The sequence below is a fragment of the Manis javanica genome, chromosome 15 (assembly GCF_040802235.1).
Source record: "Manis javanica isolate MJ-LG chromosome 15, MJ_LKY, whole genome shotgun sequence".
Taxonomy (NCBI): domain Eukaryota; kingdom Metazoa; phylum Chordata; class Mammalia; order Pholidota; family Manidae; genus Manis; species Manis javanica.
In genome coordinates, this window is record NC_133170.1 from 86,879,342 (window position 1) to 86,898,087 (window position 18,746).

The 18,746-nt window shown below is 62.0% G+C and overlaps 1 protein-coding gene and 1 long non-coding RNA gene across 23 annotated transcripts in view; one reads left to right on the forward strand and one right to left on the reverse strand.

Moving 5' to 3' along the window:
* Nucleotides 1-2,247: 2,247 nt before the first annotated feature.
* Nucleotides 2,248-18,746, reverse strand: part of TXNRD2 (thioredoxin reductase 2) — a 45,082-nt gene continuing 28,583 nt past the window's right edge. For 8 of the 22 annotated variants that reach the window (XM_036993602.2, XM_073223735.1, XM_036993597.2 and 5 more), the window contains 7 exons: nucleotides 10,425-10,561; nucleotides 7,687-7,782; nucleotides 7,299-7,391; nucleotides 5,661-5,732; nucleotides 5,404-5,501; nucleotides 3,531-3,736; nucleotides 2,248-2,515 (listed from right to left, as the gene is read on the reverse strand). In XM_036993602.2, the coding sequence (XP_036849497.1) occupies nucleotides 3,613-3,736; nucleotides 5,404-5,501; nucleotides 5,661-5,732; nucleotides 7,299-7,391; nucleotides 7,687-7,782; nucleotides 10,425-10,561 (620 nt within the window). In that variant the 3' untranslated portion in view covers nucleotides 2,248-2,515; nucleotides 3,531-3,612. Of the gene's footprint in view, nucleotides 2,519-2,721; nucleotides 3,187-3,530; nucleotides 3,737-5,403; nucleotides 5,502-5,660; nucleotides 5,733-6,601; nucleotides 6,798-7,298; nucleotides 7,392-7,686; nucleotides 7,783-10,424; nucleotides 10,562-18,746 lie in introns of those variants that run through there. The other 14 variants (XM_073223732.1, XM_073223730.1, XM_073223729.1 and 11 more) reach the window with 14 other exon arrangements.
* On the forward strand, nucleotides 7,789-17,757 carry LOC108406869 (uncharacterized). The gene is made up of 4 exons (XR_001855570.3): nucleotides 7,789-8,791; nucleotides 13,124-13,392; nucleotides 13,719-15,608; nucleotides 16,595-17,757. It is a non-coding gene; the product is annotated as an uncharacterized lncRNA (long non-coding RNA).

Sequence of the window (18,746 nt, forward strand, 5' to 3'; positions counted from 1 at the left end):
CCTGGCTGGGCACGGTGGTCACTTCCTCAGCCAAGCATCCCCAGCCAAGGGAAAGCATGGTGGGGGCATGTGTGGGCTGAGCACCCCGCCTCCCACGAGCTGACGCCCCTCTGTGCCGCCCACCATCAGTCCCAGGGCCCTGCTTGGGCGGCCCACGCCCCCCTGGCTGAGCTCCTTCGGTCCTCGCCCAGCCCTCGGTAACTGCTTGTCACCTCCTCTCAGGGCGCAGCAGGCCCTTAGGGGACAGCACCTCTTGGCGCCAGAGGGTGACCTGCTCCATTTCATGGCGGAGGGTGGCAGGGCAGGGGTGGGCCGGCTCCCGGGGAGGAGCCCCCCCACGTCATTGTGCAACCTGAAGCCACGAGCAGAAGCGCGCGAGACACCGTGGGGTAATTGTAGGTTACACGCAACAATCTGAGGAATTAAAATCATAATTTCATTGTACCATAAAAACATGTGAAGGCGGCGGGAAGGCGGCCCTGGGGCCAGGTGGAGAGCACCTGGCCTCGGTGCCCAGGCCCCTCCTCGCGCTCCCTGGTAGAGGGGCCCCGGGCCACACAGTGAGCCTGCAGCCAGGCAGTCCTGAGGGGACACGTGGGGCGGCACCCCGTCTGCCCTCATGCTCCTGACGCAGGCTCAAGACCCAAGCACACAGCTGGCCGAGTGCCGAGCAGGGGTCCTGGGTGAGCAAGCAGCTGTCGTCCCCAGGCCCCACCAGAGCAGTGGAGGTGCGTGGGACACCCAGGTGCTGGGCCCCACGGCCAGGCAAGCTTGTGCGGACACAGCATGTGGCCCTGGTGGCCCAGGAGATGGCAGTCACTGGGGCTGGGCCTTCGGGGGCAGGCTTTCACCCGGAGTGCCCACTGCTGGGGAACTGAACCAGGCCCCTGCCAGCCTGCCGTTTAGCGGGAGGGTGTGAGCCCTCAAGCAGGGGGAGCCAGTGGGCTGGAGGCCCCAGGAGGGGAGCCATGGGGCTTCAGGGCCACACAAGGGGCACCCCCAAGAGCTGCCCTGGATGGCAGGCTGGTGGTGCTGGCACCACGGCTGTTGGTTCTGTCCGAGGTGGAGACCCAGGCCGGGGCAGCCGGCTGGACAGCAGGGGGAGTGGACGTTACAGCCACAGCTAGTGTGCAGGAGCAAGTCTCTCTGGGGCAGAGGGCACCATCTGGGGCCTGAGGGGACACGGACACGTGGCTGCCCCCGGCGGGCTGGGCAGTAAGGCCAAGGGCCCTCAGCCCAGAGGGCTCCCAAGGCAGCACCAGTCCTGCCACCACAGAAAGCAACAGGGCTGCGCCTGCTCCGGGGCCCCTCCTGCCCCCTCGGCAGCTCAGCCTTGTTAGCCGACAGCGCACACTGGGCCTCTGCCTCCGAGGTAGGGGAGCACCTCGCACCCAGGGTAGAGGGGAGCCCTCCCCGCAGGACCGGTGGCCAGGGCGTGCCGCCAGCCGTGCGTTAAATGGGACACGGCTGATCTCGCGCTGCACTTGTCGAGAGGGCCCGGCCCAGCCCAGCACTTGGCGTCTTAATTGGGCGTCTGAGAGCTCCTGCGCACGCTGCTGCACACCAAGCAAGCGTCTGAGGCTCCCGCAGGCCCATTAAGGCGCAAAGACATTCCTTTGTTCGCTGACAAGCAGGGTCCCATCCAGGGCTCCCAGGCGGGCAGACTAAGTGATGTTTTCTTAAGAAAGACATGAGATTAACTGCCGCTAAAGCCCCAGCACAATGAGGGCCCTGCCCGTCACTGTCACGCCATCTCTCTGCCGTGACTGACAGGCGCTCCCTCAGCCGTCAGGCCTCAATGTGCGGGATTAGCCTGAGCACAGCAACAAGCGGACTTGGAGCGCCACAGTGGAGACATAACGAGGTGCCTGACGTTCAGGGGACAGAAAGCCTCCAAGACCCCTGCCAACTGCTGTCACTGGGCCACACCACTGGAAGGTTCTCACCCCTCCTGGGCGCCTGCTGGGAGCGCAGCTGCCCTTTTTGCTGTGAGGTGCACACCTGGTGCACACCTGGGCAGAGGGCAGGTGAAAGGGTGAGGATGAGGGAGGCCGGCTCCTTGCGCCTGGGGAAGGGTCAGAGTCTTCTGGGGCATGGCTGCTGCGTGGTGGGGGGCGGCAGCCACGGCTCCTGCCTCAGCACAGCTTAGAAGCTGCTCCCTAATGACAGTGGGGGACAATGGGGAGCCCAAGAGGTATGGCTGACAGCTCGGTGACCAGGCGCCCTCCCCACACAGGCAGGGCACGCTTCAGGAAGATCCCCTCTTTATTTGCACTCGAGAAATGCCAGTCGGGCTCAGACATGGGCAGCCCACAGGTGGGTTTCTGCGCAGGTCGTCATTGTCTGGCATCGGGGGCCTGGTGGGGCCTGTCAGGCAGGAGTGGGTGCGAGGTGCAGGTATGGGGGCTGACCACCCCTCAGGCCATCCCTGCAGGGTATCCGGGCCATCGGTCCACACGCCGCCTCCCGGTGACTGCCTCGGGGCTCCCCAGGCAGGGCCTCGGCGTCCAGTGTCCTGCTGAGGATACAGGCTCAGCATGGGGAGGCCACGCCATCCCCAAATCTGCCTGCACATCTCCCGCGCCCACACACAGGGACCCTCTTGGGCAGATGAGAAACAAGCCCCGAAGAGCTCCCTTCCCCAGTGGGTCAGTGTGTCACGGGGAATGATGAACTATGAAAAATATCTTGAAATGACAAAAATGTACAGCAGGCTTTTACCAAAACAGCTCTGGTGGGCACTGCTGTCCTGATAAGCGTCTCCTCAGGATACCCTTTGTTCGTCATGCCTCAGCAGCCCTGCTGGGGGCTGCAGCAGAGCAGGTGCAGAGAACCCCTGGACACCGGCCCCTTGCACCTGCCTGCAGGCATCTTTCAGGGCACTCTCTGCTCGCGGGAGCCCACCTCGGCCCACGGGACCCCAAGCCCTGGAAGGGCTGATAGCCCTGGGGATACCCCAGGATGGGCTGCTGAAGCCGAGAGGGGCTCTCAAACCGCCAGGTGAAAAGCTGCATGCACGCCTCGGGCAGGGGTCAGGGAGGGACTTGCTAATCTCTTCCTCCTCAGAAGAGGGTCAGGATGAACCGTACTCCCTGCGGCTTCCGGCCACTGCCTGCTCAGCCTGCTTGCAAAGCTCCAGCAGGACCAGATGTGCAGCGGCGGCTGTGCACCCGGCAGCGTCTCCACCTTCCGGGTGAGACAGAAACGTGCTGCCGCGAGGAGCAAGGGCGGGCGCGAGGGCCCCTGAGCCTCCCACAGCTGCTGTGCCCCCAGAGAGCCTCTGCAGTGTGAGCCCAGCCTCAAAACCCTTCCTGTGTGTGGGGAGCGGCGGCAGGCGGGCCAGGGTCTGGGACGCCCTCTGCAAGGTGGGGCCCTGTGGCCTCCCTTCCCAACTCTGTTTCGGAGGGGGGGGCGTAGGGTTGGCCTTCGTGGCCCGGGCAGAGGCGGTGCAGCAGGGAGAGCGCTTCATCACGGCCCCTCCCTCCCCCCCTGCTCCATCCTTAAACACGGAGCTCACCCCACAGGCGTACCTGGGTCTGAGCCTCCGGAGAAGCCGGTGTGGGGTGGCGGGCATGCCGTGTGCCCGGGCCTGGCAGGGATGGCGGCTTACCCTCAGCAGCCCGTCACAGTGGGGTCCAGGCCTGAGCGCTTGGAGATGCGCAGCTTAGCCACCTCCTCCGCGCAGGTGGGATGGATGCCCACTGTGCGCATCACCTGCTGGTAGGAGGTCCCGCACCTGCAGGCAGGAGGACAGGGGAGCCAGGTGTCAAGTCAGCACAGGGAGGCACGTTCTCATCACCCCTCCTTGGGGAGGTGGCGGGGGGGGGGGGCGCCTCGGAAGTCACCATCCCCCAGCCTGGGCCCCTGGCCTCTTTCCTCCAGCCAACACCTGCCTCACCTCCCTCCGAGCAAACACCTGGGGCCACAGGGGCCAAGTGGTGCCTCAGGACCCCCTCGGCCCGCCTCCCGCCGGCCCCCTCCCTCGTTTGCTCCAGCCTGCCTCCTGCTGCCCCTGGCCCCCCAGGCACAGCCCACCTTGGGTGGCAGCTCCAGCTGGTCCTTCTGCAGCCCACTCCCTCTCTCCGCCAAGGCGGGGCGCGACTCGCCTGCCTCAGTGAGCCAAGCCCACCTCTAGGTACTGCCACCTGCACCTGCCACCCTGGTCTAGCCCTCTTCACCCTGCCCTGCACCCAGGCACTTCTCACACACGCGCCCCCCGGACCCTCAGCAGCAACCACCCCCTCAGGCAGAGGGCATGTGGACGGCCTGCAGGACACGCCTGTTGTCTGTGCACAGGAATATCCGGTGGTAAATGCCCAACACCAGCAATGAACGTGTGTATTTCAGATGTGGACAGATGGTCCCCGTGGGCAGGTCTGTTCACACACCCTCCTCCCGTGTCTGAGACACGGGTGTCATCAACCCACTGACCTGCTCAAACCTTCTGCAGCTTCACTGGGCAGACGCTACAAACATACCTACCAGACAGGATCAAGCCTTTTAACCCTCACTGACCAAAATGGCTTCTTGGTGTTTCAATTACATTTTAAAATTCCAAAATGAGGCACAGCAACTCTCTACTGTTTAATTTTCCTGCAAACTGCCTGTTCATGTTCTCTTTTTATTAGATTAGTCTTATAATTATTCCCGCTGTATATGAGAGAGGCTAGGGTGCTGTCTGTGAGGCCCCTGGGGGTCCAGACCATGCCCTTGGCCTTCACAGCCCCCCACCAGCCTTCCAGGTGGTGGCTCTGCTCCTCGAGCCCCTGCCCTGTCCTTGAACCCCCCACCTCTGCCTGCCCTGAAGGCCGGCCCTCAGCCACACCCACTCAGCCAGGCACACGTGGGGCTCCTGGTGGCCATGCACCACCCTGTCCCCTCGGCTGCTTCACTCCATCCCTCCTGCTTCTGATGGCCCTGCACCCAGTGCCCACCCTTAACTGCCCTGGACCACCCACTCCCCGCCAGAGCCCCATCAGGGCCCTGGAGCCCCACAACACACAGCCTGTGCCCAATCGCCAGCTCTGGAGAGGCATGCCCGCTGCCTGGGGTACCTGATGCTGAGACCTCGCCCATGATCACCTGGGCACTTGGCCACATGGCCAAGGGCCTCAACACTGCTCATTCTGAGTAGAAAAGACCCAAACAGTGACGCCCAGGGCTGGCTGGGGACACGAGCCTCCCCCCTCGTCCCCCAGCCGGCCCAGCCACACGCAGACTATGTGGCTGCCCTGACAGTACATGGCTGGAGGAGAAACTACCCCTTGCCTGGTCCTGCCATGCCCAAGGAGAACCCTGCCAGTAACGTGCACCCCACCAGGGCAGCGTGGCTGCAGGGCTCCCAGCCGTTCAGAGGGACCCCAGCCTGAGCACCCGGAACGGCTGACATTCCTCCGGACTTACTTGATCCCCAGAGCAAATCCTTGAGTGACTTCGCCTGCATTGGGGCCGAGAAAGTGCAGGCCCAGCACCAGCTGTGGGGGCTCCCGCAGACACACCATCTGAAACCACACTGTCAGCTGCCGGCCTGGCCGGAGGCGGGCCCCGGGGCTGCCCAGGGGCATCCGTGGCCACGTGGGGCTCACCATCCCCGGGGGCCAGCTCCTCCCTTCCCTCTCACCTCCTGGCACGCCCCGGTCCTGGTCCAGGAGGAGACTCACCTTTATGTAGCACTGTGATGCGTCCCGTTCAGCCACTGTGAACTCCAGGGGTTTATAATATGCGTGATAAACCTGGGCAACAAGATACCAGTTCCTGCAGTCGGTGGCTGCAGCCAAGCCATGGGCACGTTACAGGCCCAGCAGGCTGTGCGGGCCATGCAGGGGCTGAAAACCACTGACTCGGACTGCAGGCTGTGGCCTGGGGTGAGGATATGGCTCGGCTGGCCGTGGAGAGCAGCCCTCTCCCATGCACAGCAGCCTGTGGCCAGAGCCACCACGCTCTCTGCAGGACAGACCGTCCCCCTCCCGGGCCCTGAGACCCCACGAAGCACAGCAGCAGTACAGCAGGCCTCAGACTGCTGCGTCTGCAGCTCGTCACAGTCCTGGGCTCGAGGAGGAGCCCGGGCGCAACCCCCGTGGACCTGCGGAGCGCACAGGGTGACTCAGCCCATGGTGGGTGTCCCGCCTGCCCGCTCACCTAGGGGCAGAAGTGGGATGGCGGTGGCGGCCTGGCCGTCCCCAGCCCCCCTCCCTGGGCACCCCGGCACTTGAGCAAGGATGAGGGGGCAGGCCTGGGGCCCACACTGGAGCTGCTGGACAAAGCTCGGCGGCATGCTCAGGGCTGCGGCCGGGCAAGAAATGAGCGGGGCCTCCCGTGCGCGGCACAGCCATTATTAATTAATGGAGCTTCAGCCAATATTGTTCTAACTAAGACAGAATGGAAAAGAAAACAAACAAACGGTATTTGGCCATTCAACATTGAGAAACATAAAACAACATTACAGAATGCCACGAACATATGTCCCCGTGTACTTGCGATGAATCAAACAAAAACAGCAAATAAAGTGCCGGGGAGAAGGCCAGCCTGTCAAGCTTGGCCTGATGATGGAGGGGACCAGGGCACTGGGGCAAGGGGTAGTCCCTGGGACCCAGTGACTCACCCCCAAAGGGCACCAGGCCCTGCAGTGGTAGCCACATGGGGTCTGGTTTCTCTGGGTCTGCCTGCAAGCTGGGTGGCACTGAGATGAAGCCACACTGAAGGCTTCCAGCATATACAGCCTGGCAGGTTCCAAGGCCTCGCAGCACGCTGCAGGGCCATCTGGGGATGCTCTGTGGCCCCCGGGGGTCATGGCCAGCCTGCAGGATCAGCCAGCAGCAGCTGTCCGAGGACGCCTCCCTTCCTGGGGGGGCGGTGCCCACATCTGGGATTCAGGGGACCTGAGGGAACTGGATGAATCTCAGAAGAAGAGAGGAGGCGGGGACTAGCCTCAGGCTGGGGCAGGGGCAGGGGTCATGCCTGCCAGAACTGCTGGGGGTGGGGAGCGGGGGCGGGGGCAGTGTTCCAGGGGTGGAGGGGCGTGGAGGGCAGGAGAAGCCTTTCCTGGGGCCACACCTCCAGGGCTTCCTCCCTGCGGGGGCTGCCCTCCAACACCCCCACTCCATGCTCCCTTCCCACCATATCACAGCCACTGCTCTGGGCCCCCACACCCTGCCCTGCCAAGCTGCAGGCCCTGGGAAGCAGAGATGCCAACAGTGCTGCTTGCCTGCTGCGCCTTTGTCGGGGAGGGGCCGCCATGAGGGCGAGGCTGCCCGGGGGCCACGTCCCAGCAGCCCCTTCTCCTTGGGGCCCCGACCTACCTCCACATGCTCCTGCCCATGGCGAGCCACAGCCGCCTCCTCTGACAGCCCCACGCAGCCGTACTCCAGTGGGGTGAAGACCGTCGTGGGGACCTGGAAAGCAGGTTCCGAGTCAGGCAAGCCCCCGGGGAACCCGAAATTGAAGATCCCCACTCCAGGACACAAAGCAGAATTCGCAGACCAGGCCCCCAGACGTGCTGGCTGGCAGGCCCCAAGACAGCGGGCAGACTTACTCCTGGGCTGCGCCCACAGACTACACCTCATACATGTGCATGCATGCACACGCTCACACATGCAGGCACAAGCGTGAACACACCCCCAACGCCCCGACCGAGCTGCAGCCTTCTACAGGCTGAACTCAGCGTTCTGAGGAGCGGCGGGCACTCACATTGTCATAATCCATCAGGTCTGAGGACTGGTGGCAGAGCCGCTGGGCTAAGAGCTTTCCCGCCATTACAGCCGTGGGTGTCAGCTCGGGCCGCCCCTGGCAGGAGGAAGGAACACCGGGTCACTTCGGTACAATGTCTGAAGGAGCCTGCGCAGAAACCCCATAATGCGGTTCACCTCTGAGCCTGCGCGAGGCAGGGCAGCACGCGGGGCCCTTGGCACGTTGCTCATCCTACCATTTGCTTCCCTCCACCCTGCTCTGGGGAGACGCCATGGCTATGATCCCCTTCTTGGAAGACAAGGGGAGCTACTACACTGGCCACACCATCCACGCTGACCTGCTTCTCTCTGAACCCCCTCCCTAGGTCGGTGACCTTGGAGAGCTACCCCACGACAAAACCCAGGAGAGATCCTGCCACCTTCCAACGTTCGCACTGGCTGGGACTCGAGTGAAACAGGCCCTGGAAGCAGCCTGTGCCTGACGTGTGGCTTCCCCCACCACCCCGCCCGGCACAGCCCGTGACAAGGCCCAGCACAGTGCTGTTCTGTCCCAGGGTGCGTCCTCTCGGAGCAGGCGCTGGCACAGCCCCGGTGTTCCTGCACGTGGCAGCCTGGGACCAGCTGCCAATCACCTCTGCAGTGGCAGGAAAGGCAGATGTTGTTCGACATTCCAGAAATGAATAGAGATCCGCAGAGATAAACTCGCGAACGCAGCCTGTGCATTCCAGCGGGCCTGCCTGACTGCGGAAATGGCCGTGTGCACAGCGCACAATGTCTCGCCCAACAGCGGCCACCCCCCACCCGAGGACCCTTCCCTGCCGCCCGCCGGCCACTGGCGCTGGCTCTTCTGTGGGCGGCTTTAATGCTGCAGTGAGGAACAGCTCTGTGTTACTTTGCATGGCAGGTCACGGGACAGCCCCCCACCCACACCACACCAGCAGGCCGCCTAGGCAGTCGGACGCGACTCTAGGCACGCGCCCCAGCCGAGCCGTCCCCACAGTCCCATGGCCTGTGACCCGTGTGCCATTTCAGGACCCGCACTTACAGGGGCCTGAGGCACTCAAGCGGCAGCTGCTTGACTCACGTCTGAGCACCGGCCACAGTGGGTGAGTGTCCCCTTCAGGAACAAAGGAAGGCCCAGCCTTGCATGGTCCCCTGCCCCAGTCCGTCTTCTCTGCATGTGTGCCAAACTCCCCTGAAGCTCCCCCGCCACGAGGAGCCCTGGCAGGAGCTGGCGGGTGAGGCTGAGGGAGGGACACCCCGCAGCACGGGTGCCAGCCAGCACCTGAGCTCGCGGCTCCAGGATGCCCAGCCAGGGACCTCCTCGGCTAGGACACGGCCCGTACCCGCCATCCCCAGGCACTTCCCCAAGCGAGTTCCCAGGCACATGGGCAGGGCAGTGTCTGCACTGCCCAGGGGGCACAGTGTCCTCCCTGAGCTCACGGCGCCCTCTGCCCTCTGCTCCAACTGGGGGCCCTCTCCACCCTCCTGAGGTCTCTCCTGACGGCACAAAGCATCTCCTGACATCCGAAACAGTTCACTTCTTTGGCGTCTGTAACCCACCAGAAAGTCGCCTCTGTGAGGGCCAGGGCTTTCATCTCTTTCCACAATGGCCCCGAACCCAGAAAAGTGGGTGCTCAGTCAATAGGTGATGAATGGATGTAAACTAACACATCATGGCAGGTTTAGCTGCATCCCCGCCTCTTGCCTGCCTAGACCTCAGAATGAAACCTTATTTGGAAACAGGGGTCTTCACAAATATAATTAATGTAAGGACTGTGATGAGGTCATACTGGATTAAGGTGGGCCCCAAAACCAATGAGAGGGTCCTGCTAGGGGACAGACGGGGACACACAGATGCAGGAGATGGCAGAGACCAGGCGCGGCAGCGCCAGCCCAACGACCTTCAGACTTCTGGCCTCCAAATGTGGGGGGATATATTTTTGCTGTTCTAAGCACCCAGTTTATGGTGATCCGTGATGGCAGCCCCAGGAAAACAGGATACAGCTCGGCAAAGCTGGCAGGTCCGGCCACCGGGTCTGCCGGGGCCTGGGGCCCAGCCCACCTCTCACGCCCCCATGCTAGGAATCCTCCCGAGCCAGCTTCCTCAGGGTGTCCTGCACACGGGCAGGACAGGCCAACTGCTCCTGAGGCTTTGGGGGCATGGCGGCCTCACAACTGCCCTGCTGCAGGGAGGGAGGGGCACTGGCTGGATGCCACCCAGGCTTGGTAAGTGGGACTGAGCCCGCATCATGTCGGGCCCCAGCACTCGTGCCTGGACTCCATCTGACGGCCTTGTCAGGGGGAAGAGTGACCCACCCACAGATCAGCGGGGACACTGGGGTGAGGTCAGGCCTGGTGCCGTGGGCCAGGGTGACCCCAAGGCAGTGCCCGGCCGCAGCATTGCTAAGGTTCTGCGCCGGCTGCCCACCTCGGGGAGATCAAGGCCCATGCTGAGATGCGCGAACAGGCATCGGTGCCTCAAAGCTGACGCACGCACGTGCTGAGCACAGGCCTCTCCTAACGGTGCCTCTGGCCATCTGTAAGCCTCTCCCCCTCCCTCCATGGAAAGTGCGCTCAAGAGAGCAGAGGCCCACGCCTGGCTCCTCCCAGAAGCCAAGTCCCCCAGCGCCTGGGGCTTGTCCCCCCCTGAGCCTCTGTGAGCCGGACGGAGTGTCCTGGAGGCCCAGCAGGGTGGGAGGGCAGGCTGGGGACTCAGGCAGGGGCTGCAGGCCATACCTCTGCTACGTCTCCGATGGCGAAGATGTGAGGGACGGAGGTGGCTTCCTGGGCGTCCACCAGGACCTTCTGGCTGTGGGGGTCAGTACTCACTCCCGCCTTCTCCAGAGCCAGACTTCCGGTCTCTGGAGCCCGGCCTGAAGGGAAGAGAGCAGGACCGGAAGGTCTCCTTCAGCAGCGCTGACGGAGGCCTTGATCTAAACCACCTCTCAGACTGTCCACTTGGAATCAGTGAAGCATCAGACACCAATGGTGTGAGGGTCTCCTGGGCTCTGTGGGCCCCAGACAGACAGACACACACAGACAGACACACACAGACACACACACACACACACAGACACACACACACACAGACACACACACACAGACACACACACACAGACACAGACACACACACACAGACACACACACACAGACACACACACACAGACACACAGACACAGACACACACACAGACACACACACAGACACAGACACACACACACAGACACAGACACACAGACACACACACACACACACACACACACAGGCACAGACACACACACACACAGACACACACAGACACACACACACACAGACACACACACACAGACACACAGACACAGACACACACACAGGCACACACACACAGACACACACACACACAGACACACACACACAGACACACACACAGGCACACACAGACACAGACACACACAGACACACACACACACAGACACACACACACACAGACACACACACACAGACACACACAGACACACACACACAGACACAGACACAGACACACAGACACACACAGACACACACACAGACACAGACACACACACACAGACACACACACAGACACACACACACACACAGACACACACACACACACACACACACACACACAATCTGTATTTGCACAAAGAATCAATGAAAGGATGCAACCAGGTGAGCTGAAACTGCGAGCTACAGAAAGGGGGGAGACAGGGTGACAGGGACAGAGGTGGGAACGAGACTCCCTAAACACACCCTGCAATTGAACTCTTTTATATCATACATGTAATTTACATATTCAAACAACAAAAATTAAATCAAAGAGAGAAAAATTTCTCATGACCTATATAAACAACCTGAAATGAAGGGCCTAATTGTGACACGACGTTGGTGCAGAGCACACAGAGAGATAATTCGTTCAAGAGACTGTAAGAAGCTGTGTTTTAACCATACATCCTAAGAGGATTATATCCTAACAATAAATAAAGCCTCAAACAGATCTTCTGTACATTCAAAGAAAATAGTTAAAACCCTGTAATGTCAAATTTGAATTTAGAAATTCATAATTTTTTTCAGTACCAGAAATCTGGCTCTGGCCACAGAAAAGATTTAGAAGCAGCAATACCTCAAAAGTGAGGCACACCCCAGCCCCCAGCCGTGGTCCCCAAGCCCTGCCTCACTGCAAGGGCCAGGCCTTGAGGGGCCAGCCCGCCTCAGGCCTCAGCGCCTTGTGGACGCCACACGGTGCAAGCAAAGAGCTGCTAGGCACAGGGGACAGGGCCACACGGCCTCTACAGGCGCCAGGCCCTGAGGGGACGAATCAGACTGTGCACAGCCTGGGCCTCTCCCAGAAGCCCGGCTCCCATCCTGGGCAGGTTATTTCCCTGCGGGGGTGCTCTTAGTCTCTGTGGAGTCCACCTGCTGGCCCCCAGGTGAGCTGATGGCCTTGTGAGTGTCCATGTGGGCCCTTCTTGGGGGGGCACCCTCCCACCCGCTCTTTTGGTGAGCCCGGGGTCCCCCACCACCACACTGTGCAGGCTCCAGGACACGCCCCCTGCCTGTGTCCCGCCACCAGACTGCGTTTGCCCGGAGCAGCTGTGGCCTGGTGTCCCCGCAGCCTGGGAGGGGGCTGTCCTCTGGGTGCTGCACGGAAGGGCAGGCTGACCCACAGCAGGCACTGAGCGAGGGGCGCCTGAGGCCAGGCCCTGGCAGCTCCGTGCCCCTCAGGTCCTCGGCTCCCGCATGCCCGTGGTGCCTGCCCAGCAGGCAGCCCCAGCTTTGAGTCTCAGGACTGAGCAAGGAACCGGGCCAGGGCAGGACCTGAGTGGCACCAGCTCAGCTGATCCTGCTCTCGGGTACAGAGGCCAGGAGGGCAGGGGGTGGCTGCCCCGGAGATGTGGGCACAGCCACCCCCTTCCAGCCTCTGTACGCTTGCCCTTGGCCTTGCCAAAGCCAAGCTGCCAGCAAAGGCCCTTTCTCTCCTACTTCAGACGTGGCCTCACCACTGCCTGCGCCTGCTGCCCAAAGAAGGGATCGTGGGCCTGCCCTGAGACGTGAGCAGGGCACGAGTTTGTGCCTTCTCCTGCCTGCTCTGGGTCAGCCTGCCCCTCTGTGCAGTACCTGGAGGACAGCCCACTCCCAGTCTGTAGGCAACTGTGCCTGTCCAGGGGCTCTAAGAGGCTCGGGGTAGACCCCCGATGGCAAAGATGGGTGGTGTCGAAGGCACAGTTCCCACAGCCGGAGGTGGCTCAGACTCCACAAGAGGTCGGGCAGCGGGTGGTGCCCAGCTGGGCATCTGGAGGGCTGAGCCCTGTGAGAGGGAAGCCTTAAGTCCCCAGCTGCTCTCCCAGAGTAGGAGGTCAGAACACGGGGCCTCAGCTAAGCCATGTTCTCAAGCTCACGGGGAGCCAGCTCCACCTCTTCCCTCTCACTGGCCATAGGAATCAGTGCTGGGCAGGACGGCACTCACCGCCTGCCAGACAGACACTGGCAACATGACGCCCCGGAGGGCTCCGCCTTCTGATGGTAGCAGGGTCGGAACTACGGCCATACATGTGCAGACCTGTGAGCGTGCAGAGACCTGCCAGCCTGGCCACCATCCTGCCCCGGACCCAGGCCTGACTGCTGGGTGGGGCACCGGATGTCTGCACCCAGCAGGTACCAGGAGCGCCCGTGTACCTGTGAGGGGACTGGAAGGAGCCAAGCCTCGGTGAGGAGGGAGCTGGCGCAGTGGGCAGACTGGGGTGGGGGGGCCGGCTGCCTAGGCTGCAGGTCCCTGCAGGCAGGGGTCTCAGGGCTCGAGCCCCTGGTTCTGAGAAGCACGGCTCACCAGGCCCACCGCCTCCTGGCAGTCGCTCCGGGCTGGGCTGGAGTGTCTGAGGGCAAAGCGGGAGGCTTGCAGACCCCTCTGCTCTGACATCAGCCGTGCCGCACGGCTGTCCCGTGCACTCCTGCCCGACCATGACGACCACCGCAGGCCAGGAGTGTGTTCTTGTGCGCCTCGTGTGACCGTGTAACTACATCCTGTACATGCAGCCAAACCACAGCCAAGGTCCCAGAGTCGATAACACATGCATGAACCAGGCGGCCTCCAGTCCATTCCGAAGCCAGGGACTTCTAGGACACGGTACGTACAGGAGCCCGGAAGTCCGTGGGAGTGTGAGTCGGCCACTGGCGGAGGGAGGAGTGGGTGGCCGGGTGGGCTGGCTGGGGCGGGGGGAGGCACACAGCACAGCACAGAGCGTGCCTGGCACACAGCGCACGCTCCACCGGTGCTTCCGGAGCCAACAGCGGAGGGAGAGGGAGCGCACACCAGACCATCAGAGGCAGCCCAAGAAGGGCAGCCGCAGGCGCACGGACTCAGGCCCGGGAACTGCCGGGGCGCCTGTGAGAGGTGAGGCTTGGGTGCGCAGGGGGCCCGGCTCCACCCAGGTGCCCCATACCGGGGGCCACAGCCCAGAACTGTGGTAGGCCCTGCCAGTCCCACAGGCCATAGCCAGGGTGTGGGGCCCAAGCCCCCACCATGCGTCTCACTGACCAAACCAAGCAGGCAGCGGTCACGGAGGAGGGGGACACACCCCACGCATGTCTGAGGTTCTGGACCCTTGGGCTCAGAGCACATGTCTGGGGCCCGCTCAGCTCAGGCCTGGGGCCCCAGAGGAAGATGGGAAACAGGGGCCACAGAGGGGACCCAGGGGCTGGCCACGCAAGCAGGGCAGCTCAGGCCCAGGTTGGACTTCAACAGTCAGAAGCCCACTGGTGCACTGCCCAGCCGCAGCCCTGCCCACTCTCCTCTCACTTTATGCAAAGATAAAGGCAGCGCTCCTCAGGTGATTGGCGGGAAGAGGAGAGCCCCCACCGTGTCCCCCGTGTCACACACAGGCTTTCCCAGCCGCAGCGCCGCAGGCCGCCCATCCCACGGCCCGGCACCTCGGGCTCCTCAGCACCCAGCCTGGCGTCTGCCAAGTGCTGGTACAACGCCTCCCCCAGGGCAGGACTTCCTGTGGCTCCCACATCTCTGCTCCCTGGGCACCTGGTGGGATGGAGATGGCAGTTTGTCCAGGGGCCTGTTAGTTCCCTGGGGCCGATCCTCGAAGGAGGGCCAGGCGGGCAGGTGGGTCACAGTGTGGGGCGGGGGCCACACCCCCGTGGGTGGCTCCTCTCAGGCTCTGCTCCTTCTTGGGGGAAGAAGGGGCTCAGCCATCTCTGTTGCTGCTATTTAAATTTTCACTTTCATCACCAATAAAATTAAGTATTTTTTGTCTACAGGTTTATTTGTCTATTTCCTCTTGTGAATTGCCAATTCCTGTTTTTTTTCATTCATTTACACATCTTTGCAACTTTCCTGCCCTGTAAGAGCTTCTCGTGTCATACATGTATGATGCTGACATAGTCCCCACAAACGAGCGCAGTAAACCTCCAGGTGCAAGCGTGTTACTTCCTCACTAGCCAACATTTACGTGGACATGTGGATGGGCCCACAGCACCACTGCCACGGAGCGCAGCCCTCAGCAGGCCCCGCCCTGTCTGCCGGCCAGAAGCACCCCCTCTCTCAGTGCCCCCCATCCTGGACACCCCTGGGCCCTGCGGTGGTGGCTGACAGCATTCCACCCAAGAGCTCTCTGCACAGCTGGAGCGGGCCTGCCCCCCTCTGCCCCACTGGGATCCACTGGAATCCCGGCCACCACGTCACCCGGCCAGCTGGAGCGGGCCCCAGAAGGCTGAAGGCTGAAGGCTGAAAGCCCCCCTGCGACGGCGGCCGGAGGTCACCACTACCTGCTCTGCTGGGCAAAGGAATGCAGACGCTGGGACACATGCCGTTTCACATGCCCCTTCCCTCCTGTACGGGAAAACGGGCCTTCCCTCCAATTTCACGCCTGCTTGGAGCACACGTTCCGATGAGTGAAGGGCGATCCATGTAACGAGGTAAGATTTAAGTGCCAGCAGGAGTATGGCAGGGAGAATGAGGGGCTGGGATCGGATGGACGCAGCGAGGGTGTGAAGGAGGTAGCCGGAAGCCCAGTGCCAGGAGGCCCGGGGCCTGGAGGCTGCACGGGCGGCGGAGGCAAGGGCCCAGCACCAGCGTCCCGCGCAGGCTAGTGGAGGACCCTCCCCAGGTGACCCCCCTGAGGGGTATGTAGGCCTCCAGAGCCAGCCAGGCCAGGCCTGCCCTGAGCCTTGGGCCAGGCGGAGGCCGACTCACATCCTTGGCACCTCCAGTCAGGTCCCTGGAGCCCCACTTTTTCAGAAGTTTATTGCACCTCTTGTCAACTCTGAGACTCGAGAGGAAGAGGTAACAGCGGAGAGCCTCTTTAATTCTCTTGGATGCCCCTCACCCCAAATGAGCCCCAAGCCCCTATCCATGGCTTTGAGCCCCCTAGGGCAGAGGAGAGCACCTGTCCTGCTGGCCTCGGGTCCCAGGCAGGTCCAGTGTTTGTTCAATGAATGAGTGAGCCCCTGTACCCCAGTGTGACCTAAGGCTGGGTGCTCTCTGTGACCACCAGCACCCACTCTGCCCTCCATGTAGTCCTGACGACCATTTCTATGTGTGTGAACCTTCTTGGACAACTGGGAGAGCTTAGCCCAGGGCGCCCATGGGCCTTTCCTATTCAAGCCTGTGTGCAATCACGTGACGGCACAGGATATAAGCTCTTGTTGGCTCCTAAAACCCCAGCAGTCAGTCCTCGAGCTTGGTGGGGCCTCCAGCTCAGACCCAGCTGCACACGGGAGCCCCCAGGAGGGAACATGCCCCTTGGCAGGTGGTGATCATTCAACAATCATCGACATAGCTTTCCTGCTGGTTATCTGCTCCAGCGGCACTGACAGAACTTAGACGGTGCACATGACTATGCCTGAACGGTGCCCACTCATCTCTAAGATGCATTGCCACTAAGGTGTTTTCTTCTTTTTAGAAAGTGGTTCCACTGAATTCTAAACATAAATATGGAACTGGACTTGGTAAGAAGACCCCAGTCGACGCCCATGAGCCTGCAGTCTGGTGGCAGTAGGAGCCGCAGCGCCCTGGACATGGGGGGGGGGGCGCTGGCTCACTGGCCTGGCGTAGCCCTCGGCCCCTGGCTGCGTGGGGCACCCCAAGCCCAGGGCAGTCAGCCAGTCTGTGCACACAGATGCTATGAGCAGGGCTGTGGGCAACGGTGGTCACCGAGCCAATGGCGCTGCTTCAGGAGGGCAGTGCTGTGTGGGGGCCACGGGGAAGGGAAGGCTGTGGCCCCACCCGTGGCCTCCTTGGGGCCGTGGGAGGTGCCTACAGGAAGAGCTCCTTAAATCCGTGTCTTCCTCCCCTCTGAAAAGACAAACTACACACACAGGCAGATCTGGGTCTCTTCTGAAGTCAGTAACTGCAGCCTTTACAATATTAACACTAAAATAAAAAGGCCTCAGACTAGCAGGGGCTCAGGGCGGACCAGCGCCCCTCTAAGGCCAGCTGCTCCACCTCGCAAGCAAAGAAAGGCTGGTGCCGGGTGAGCTGTCTACACGGACACCCATCGCAATCTGGCCCTGCAGAGTCCCCACTGGGAAGAATGCAGCCACACACAAGGTCCCTGTAGCCACTGCAAAATGCAGTTCTGAAGGACAGGCCTAGAGGCCTTGGCCCAGGGCCCCTCCCGACCGGGCTGCTTCCGCGTTCACCGGCCAGCTCCTCCCCAGCCTCCAAACTCCAGCCAGCGAGGGCCGGGCCTCTCACGATCCGCAGGACACGCTGGGCCTGACTGCCTTGTCCTTCTCACGGGGACTGAAGTATCCCCACCCGTGAATGCCCAGCCTCAGGGGTTAGTTCTGTGTTGCCTCCTGAGCAAGGATGGGCACCACCTCGACAGGGCGAGTGGTCCCTGAGGTGGGGGGCAGGCCCCAGACCACAGCCCACCAGGGCCGGACGCCCCCCTACCTGGGTGCCTTGGCCCTGGCCGGGGTCCGTGCACACACACTGTGTAGCCAGCCAGGCCTTCAGGGTTCCAGGGCTCACCGGCTCCCTTCACACTGTTTCAGAGGCTCAGAAATAATCTAACCATGGGTTTTGCACACATGTGGACGACACCAGCTCTTGCGCTAAGACAAGGCCCAAAGGAGAGGACATGGCTCATTTTCCGTGACTTGCCTGCCGGACCAAAGGGGCTCCCAAGGCCAGGCCAAGCCAGCCCTCCTGGCACCCTGGAAGACAGGAGCAAGGGCTGCTGGGGCCCCTCTAAGCACAGGCAGGACTCAGAGGCCCAGGGACAGATGCCCCAGAGCCCCCTCCTGCCCGGGAGAAACAGACGGAGAGCCTTCAGCCGGAGATGCTGAGGCAAGCGACACTTTAGCTTCTGGTTTTCCCAAGACCCAGAGGCCCTCTGTCCATCTTTTAAAACAAAACCTAAGTTCAACTAAGCTGAGCTCCAGGTTCGAAGCCTTTGCACTGGGAGGTGCCCCTCAGATGCCCACCCTGCTCTGCTCCCCCAGGCAGCTGGGGATTCGGGCCACAACTGGTTAACTGCACAGTGAGCTGGAGCCCGCGGGGCGCAGGCTGACTGTCTTCACTCAGCGGGGCGATCTGCACATCTGCAGACAGGAAATCCTCTGCACTGCAAGCTCCCAGCCTATTATCTGAGACACCTGGTGTGGGCGGGTGATTCCAGACAAACAATGAGCTGGCCTCCTGCACAGCAATTAACTGCTTTAACTGCTAATGTGTTTAATCCACCACGTGGAGATCAAGGCAGGGCTGAGGAAGAGGCTGAGTCCTTGGCTTCCAGACTGCAAGGCCGACCTCCGCTGCCAGCCCTGTGCCCCCTGTCCTTGGCCGAGGTCAAGGCGTGGGCACGTGGGCGGCCATGACGGCCAGGCACTCAGTCTCACGGGTGCTTCCTGCGGCCTCAGCATGTGCCCACAGGGCGTGTCCGACACACGTCAAAGCTCAGCTTATACGCACACAGCCTTGCTGCTAGGGCAGGACTGTGGCCGGGAGCTGCCTGCCATACCAGCCGCGCAGTCCCCAGAGCTTTTGACTCTAACCTCCCAGACTGGATAGCCCTTTATGGCATGGAGAAATGATGCTTGTTAAAGGCT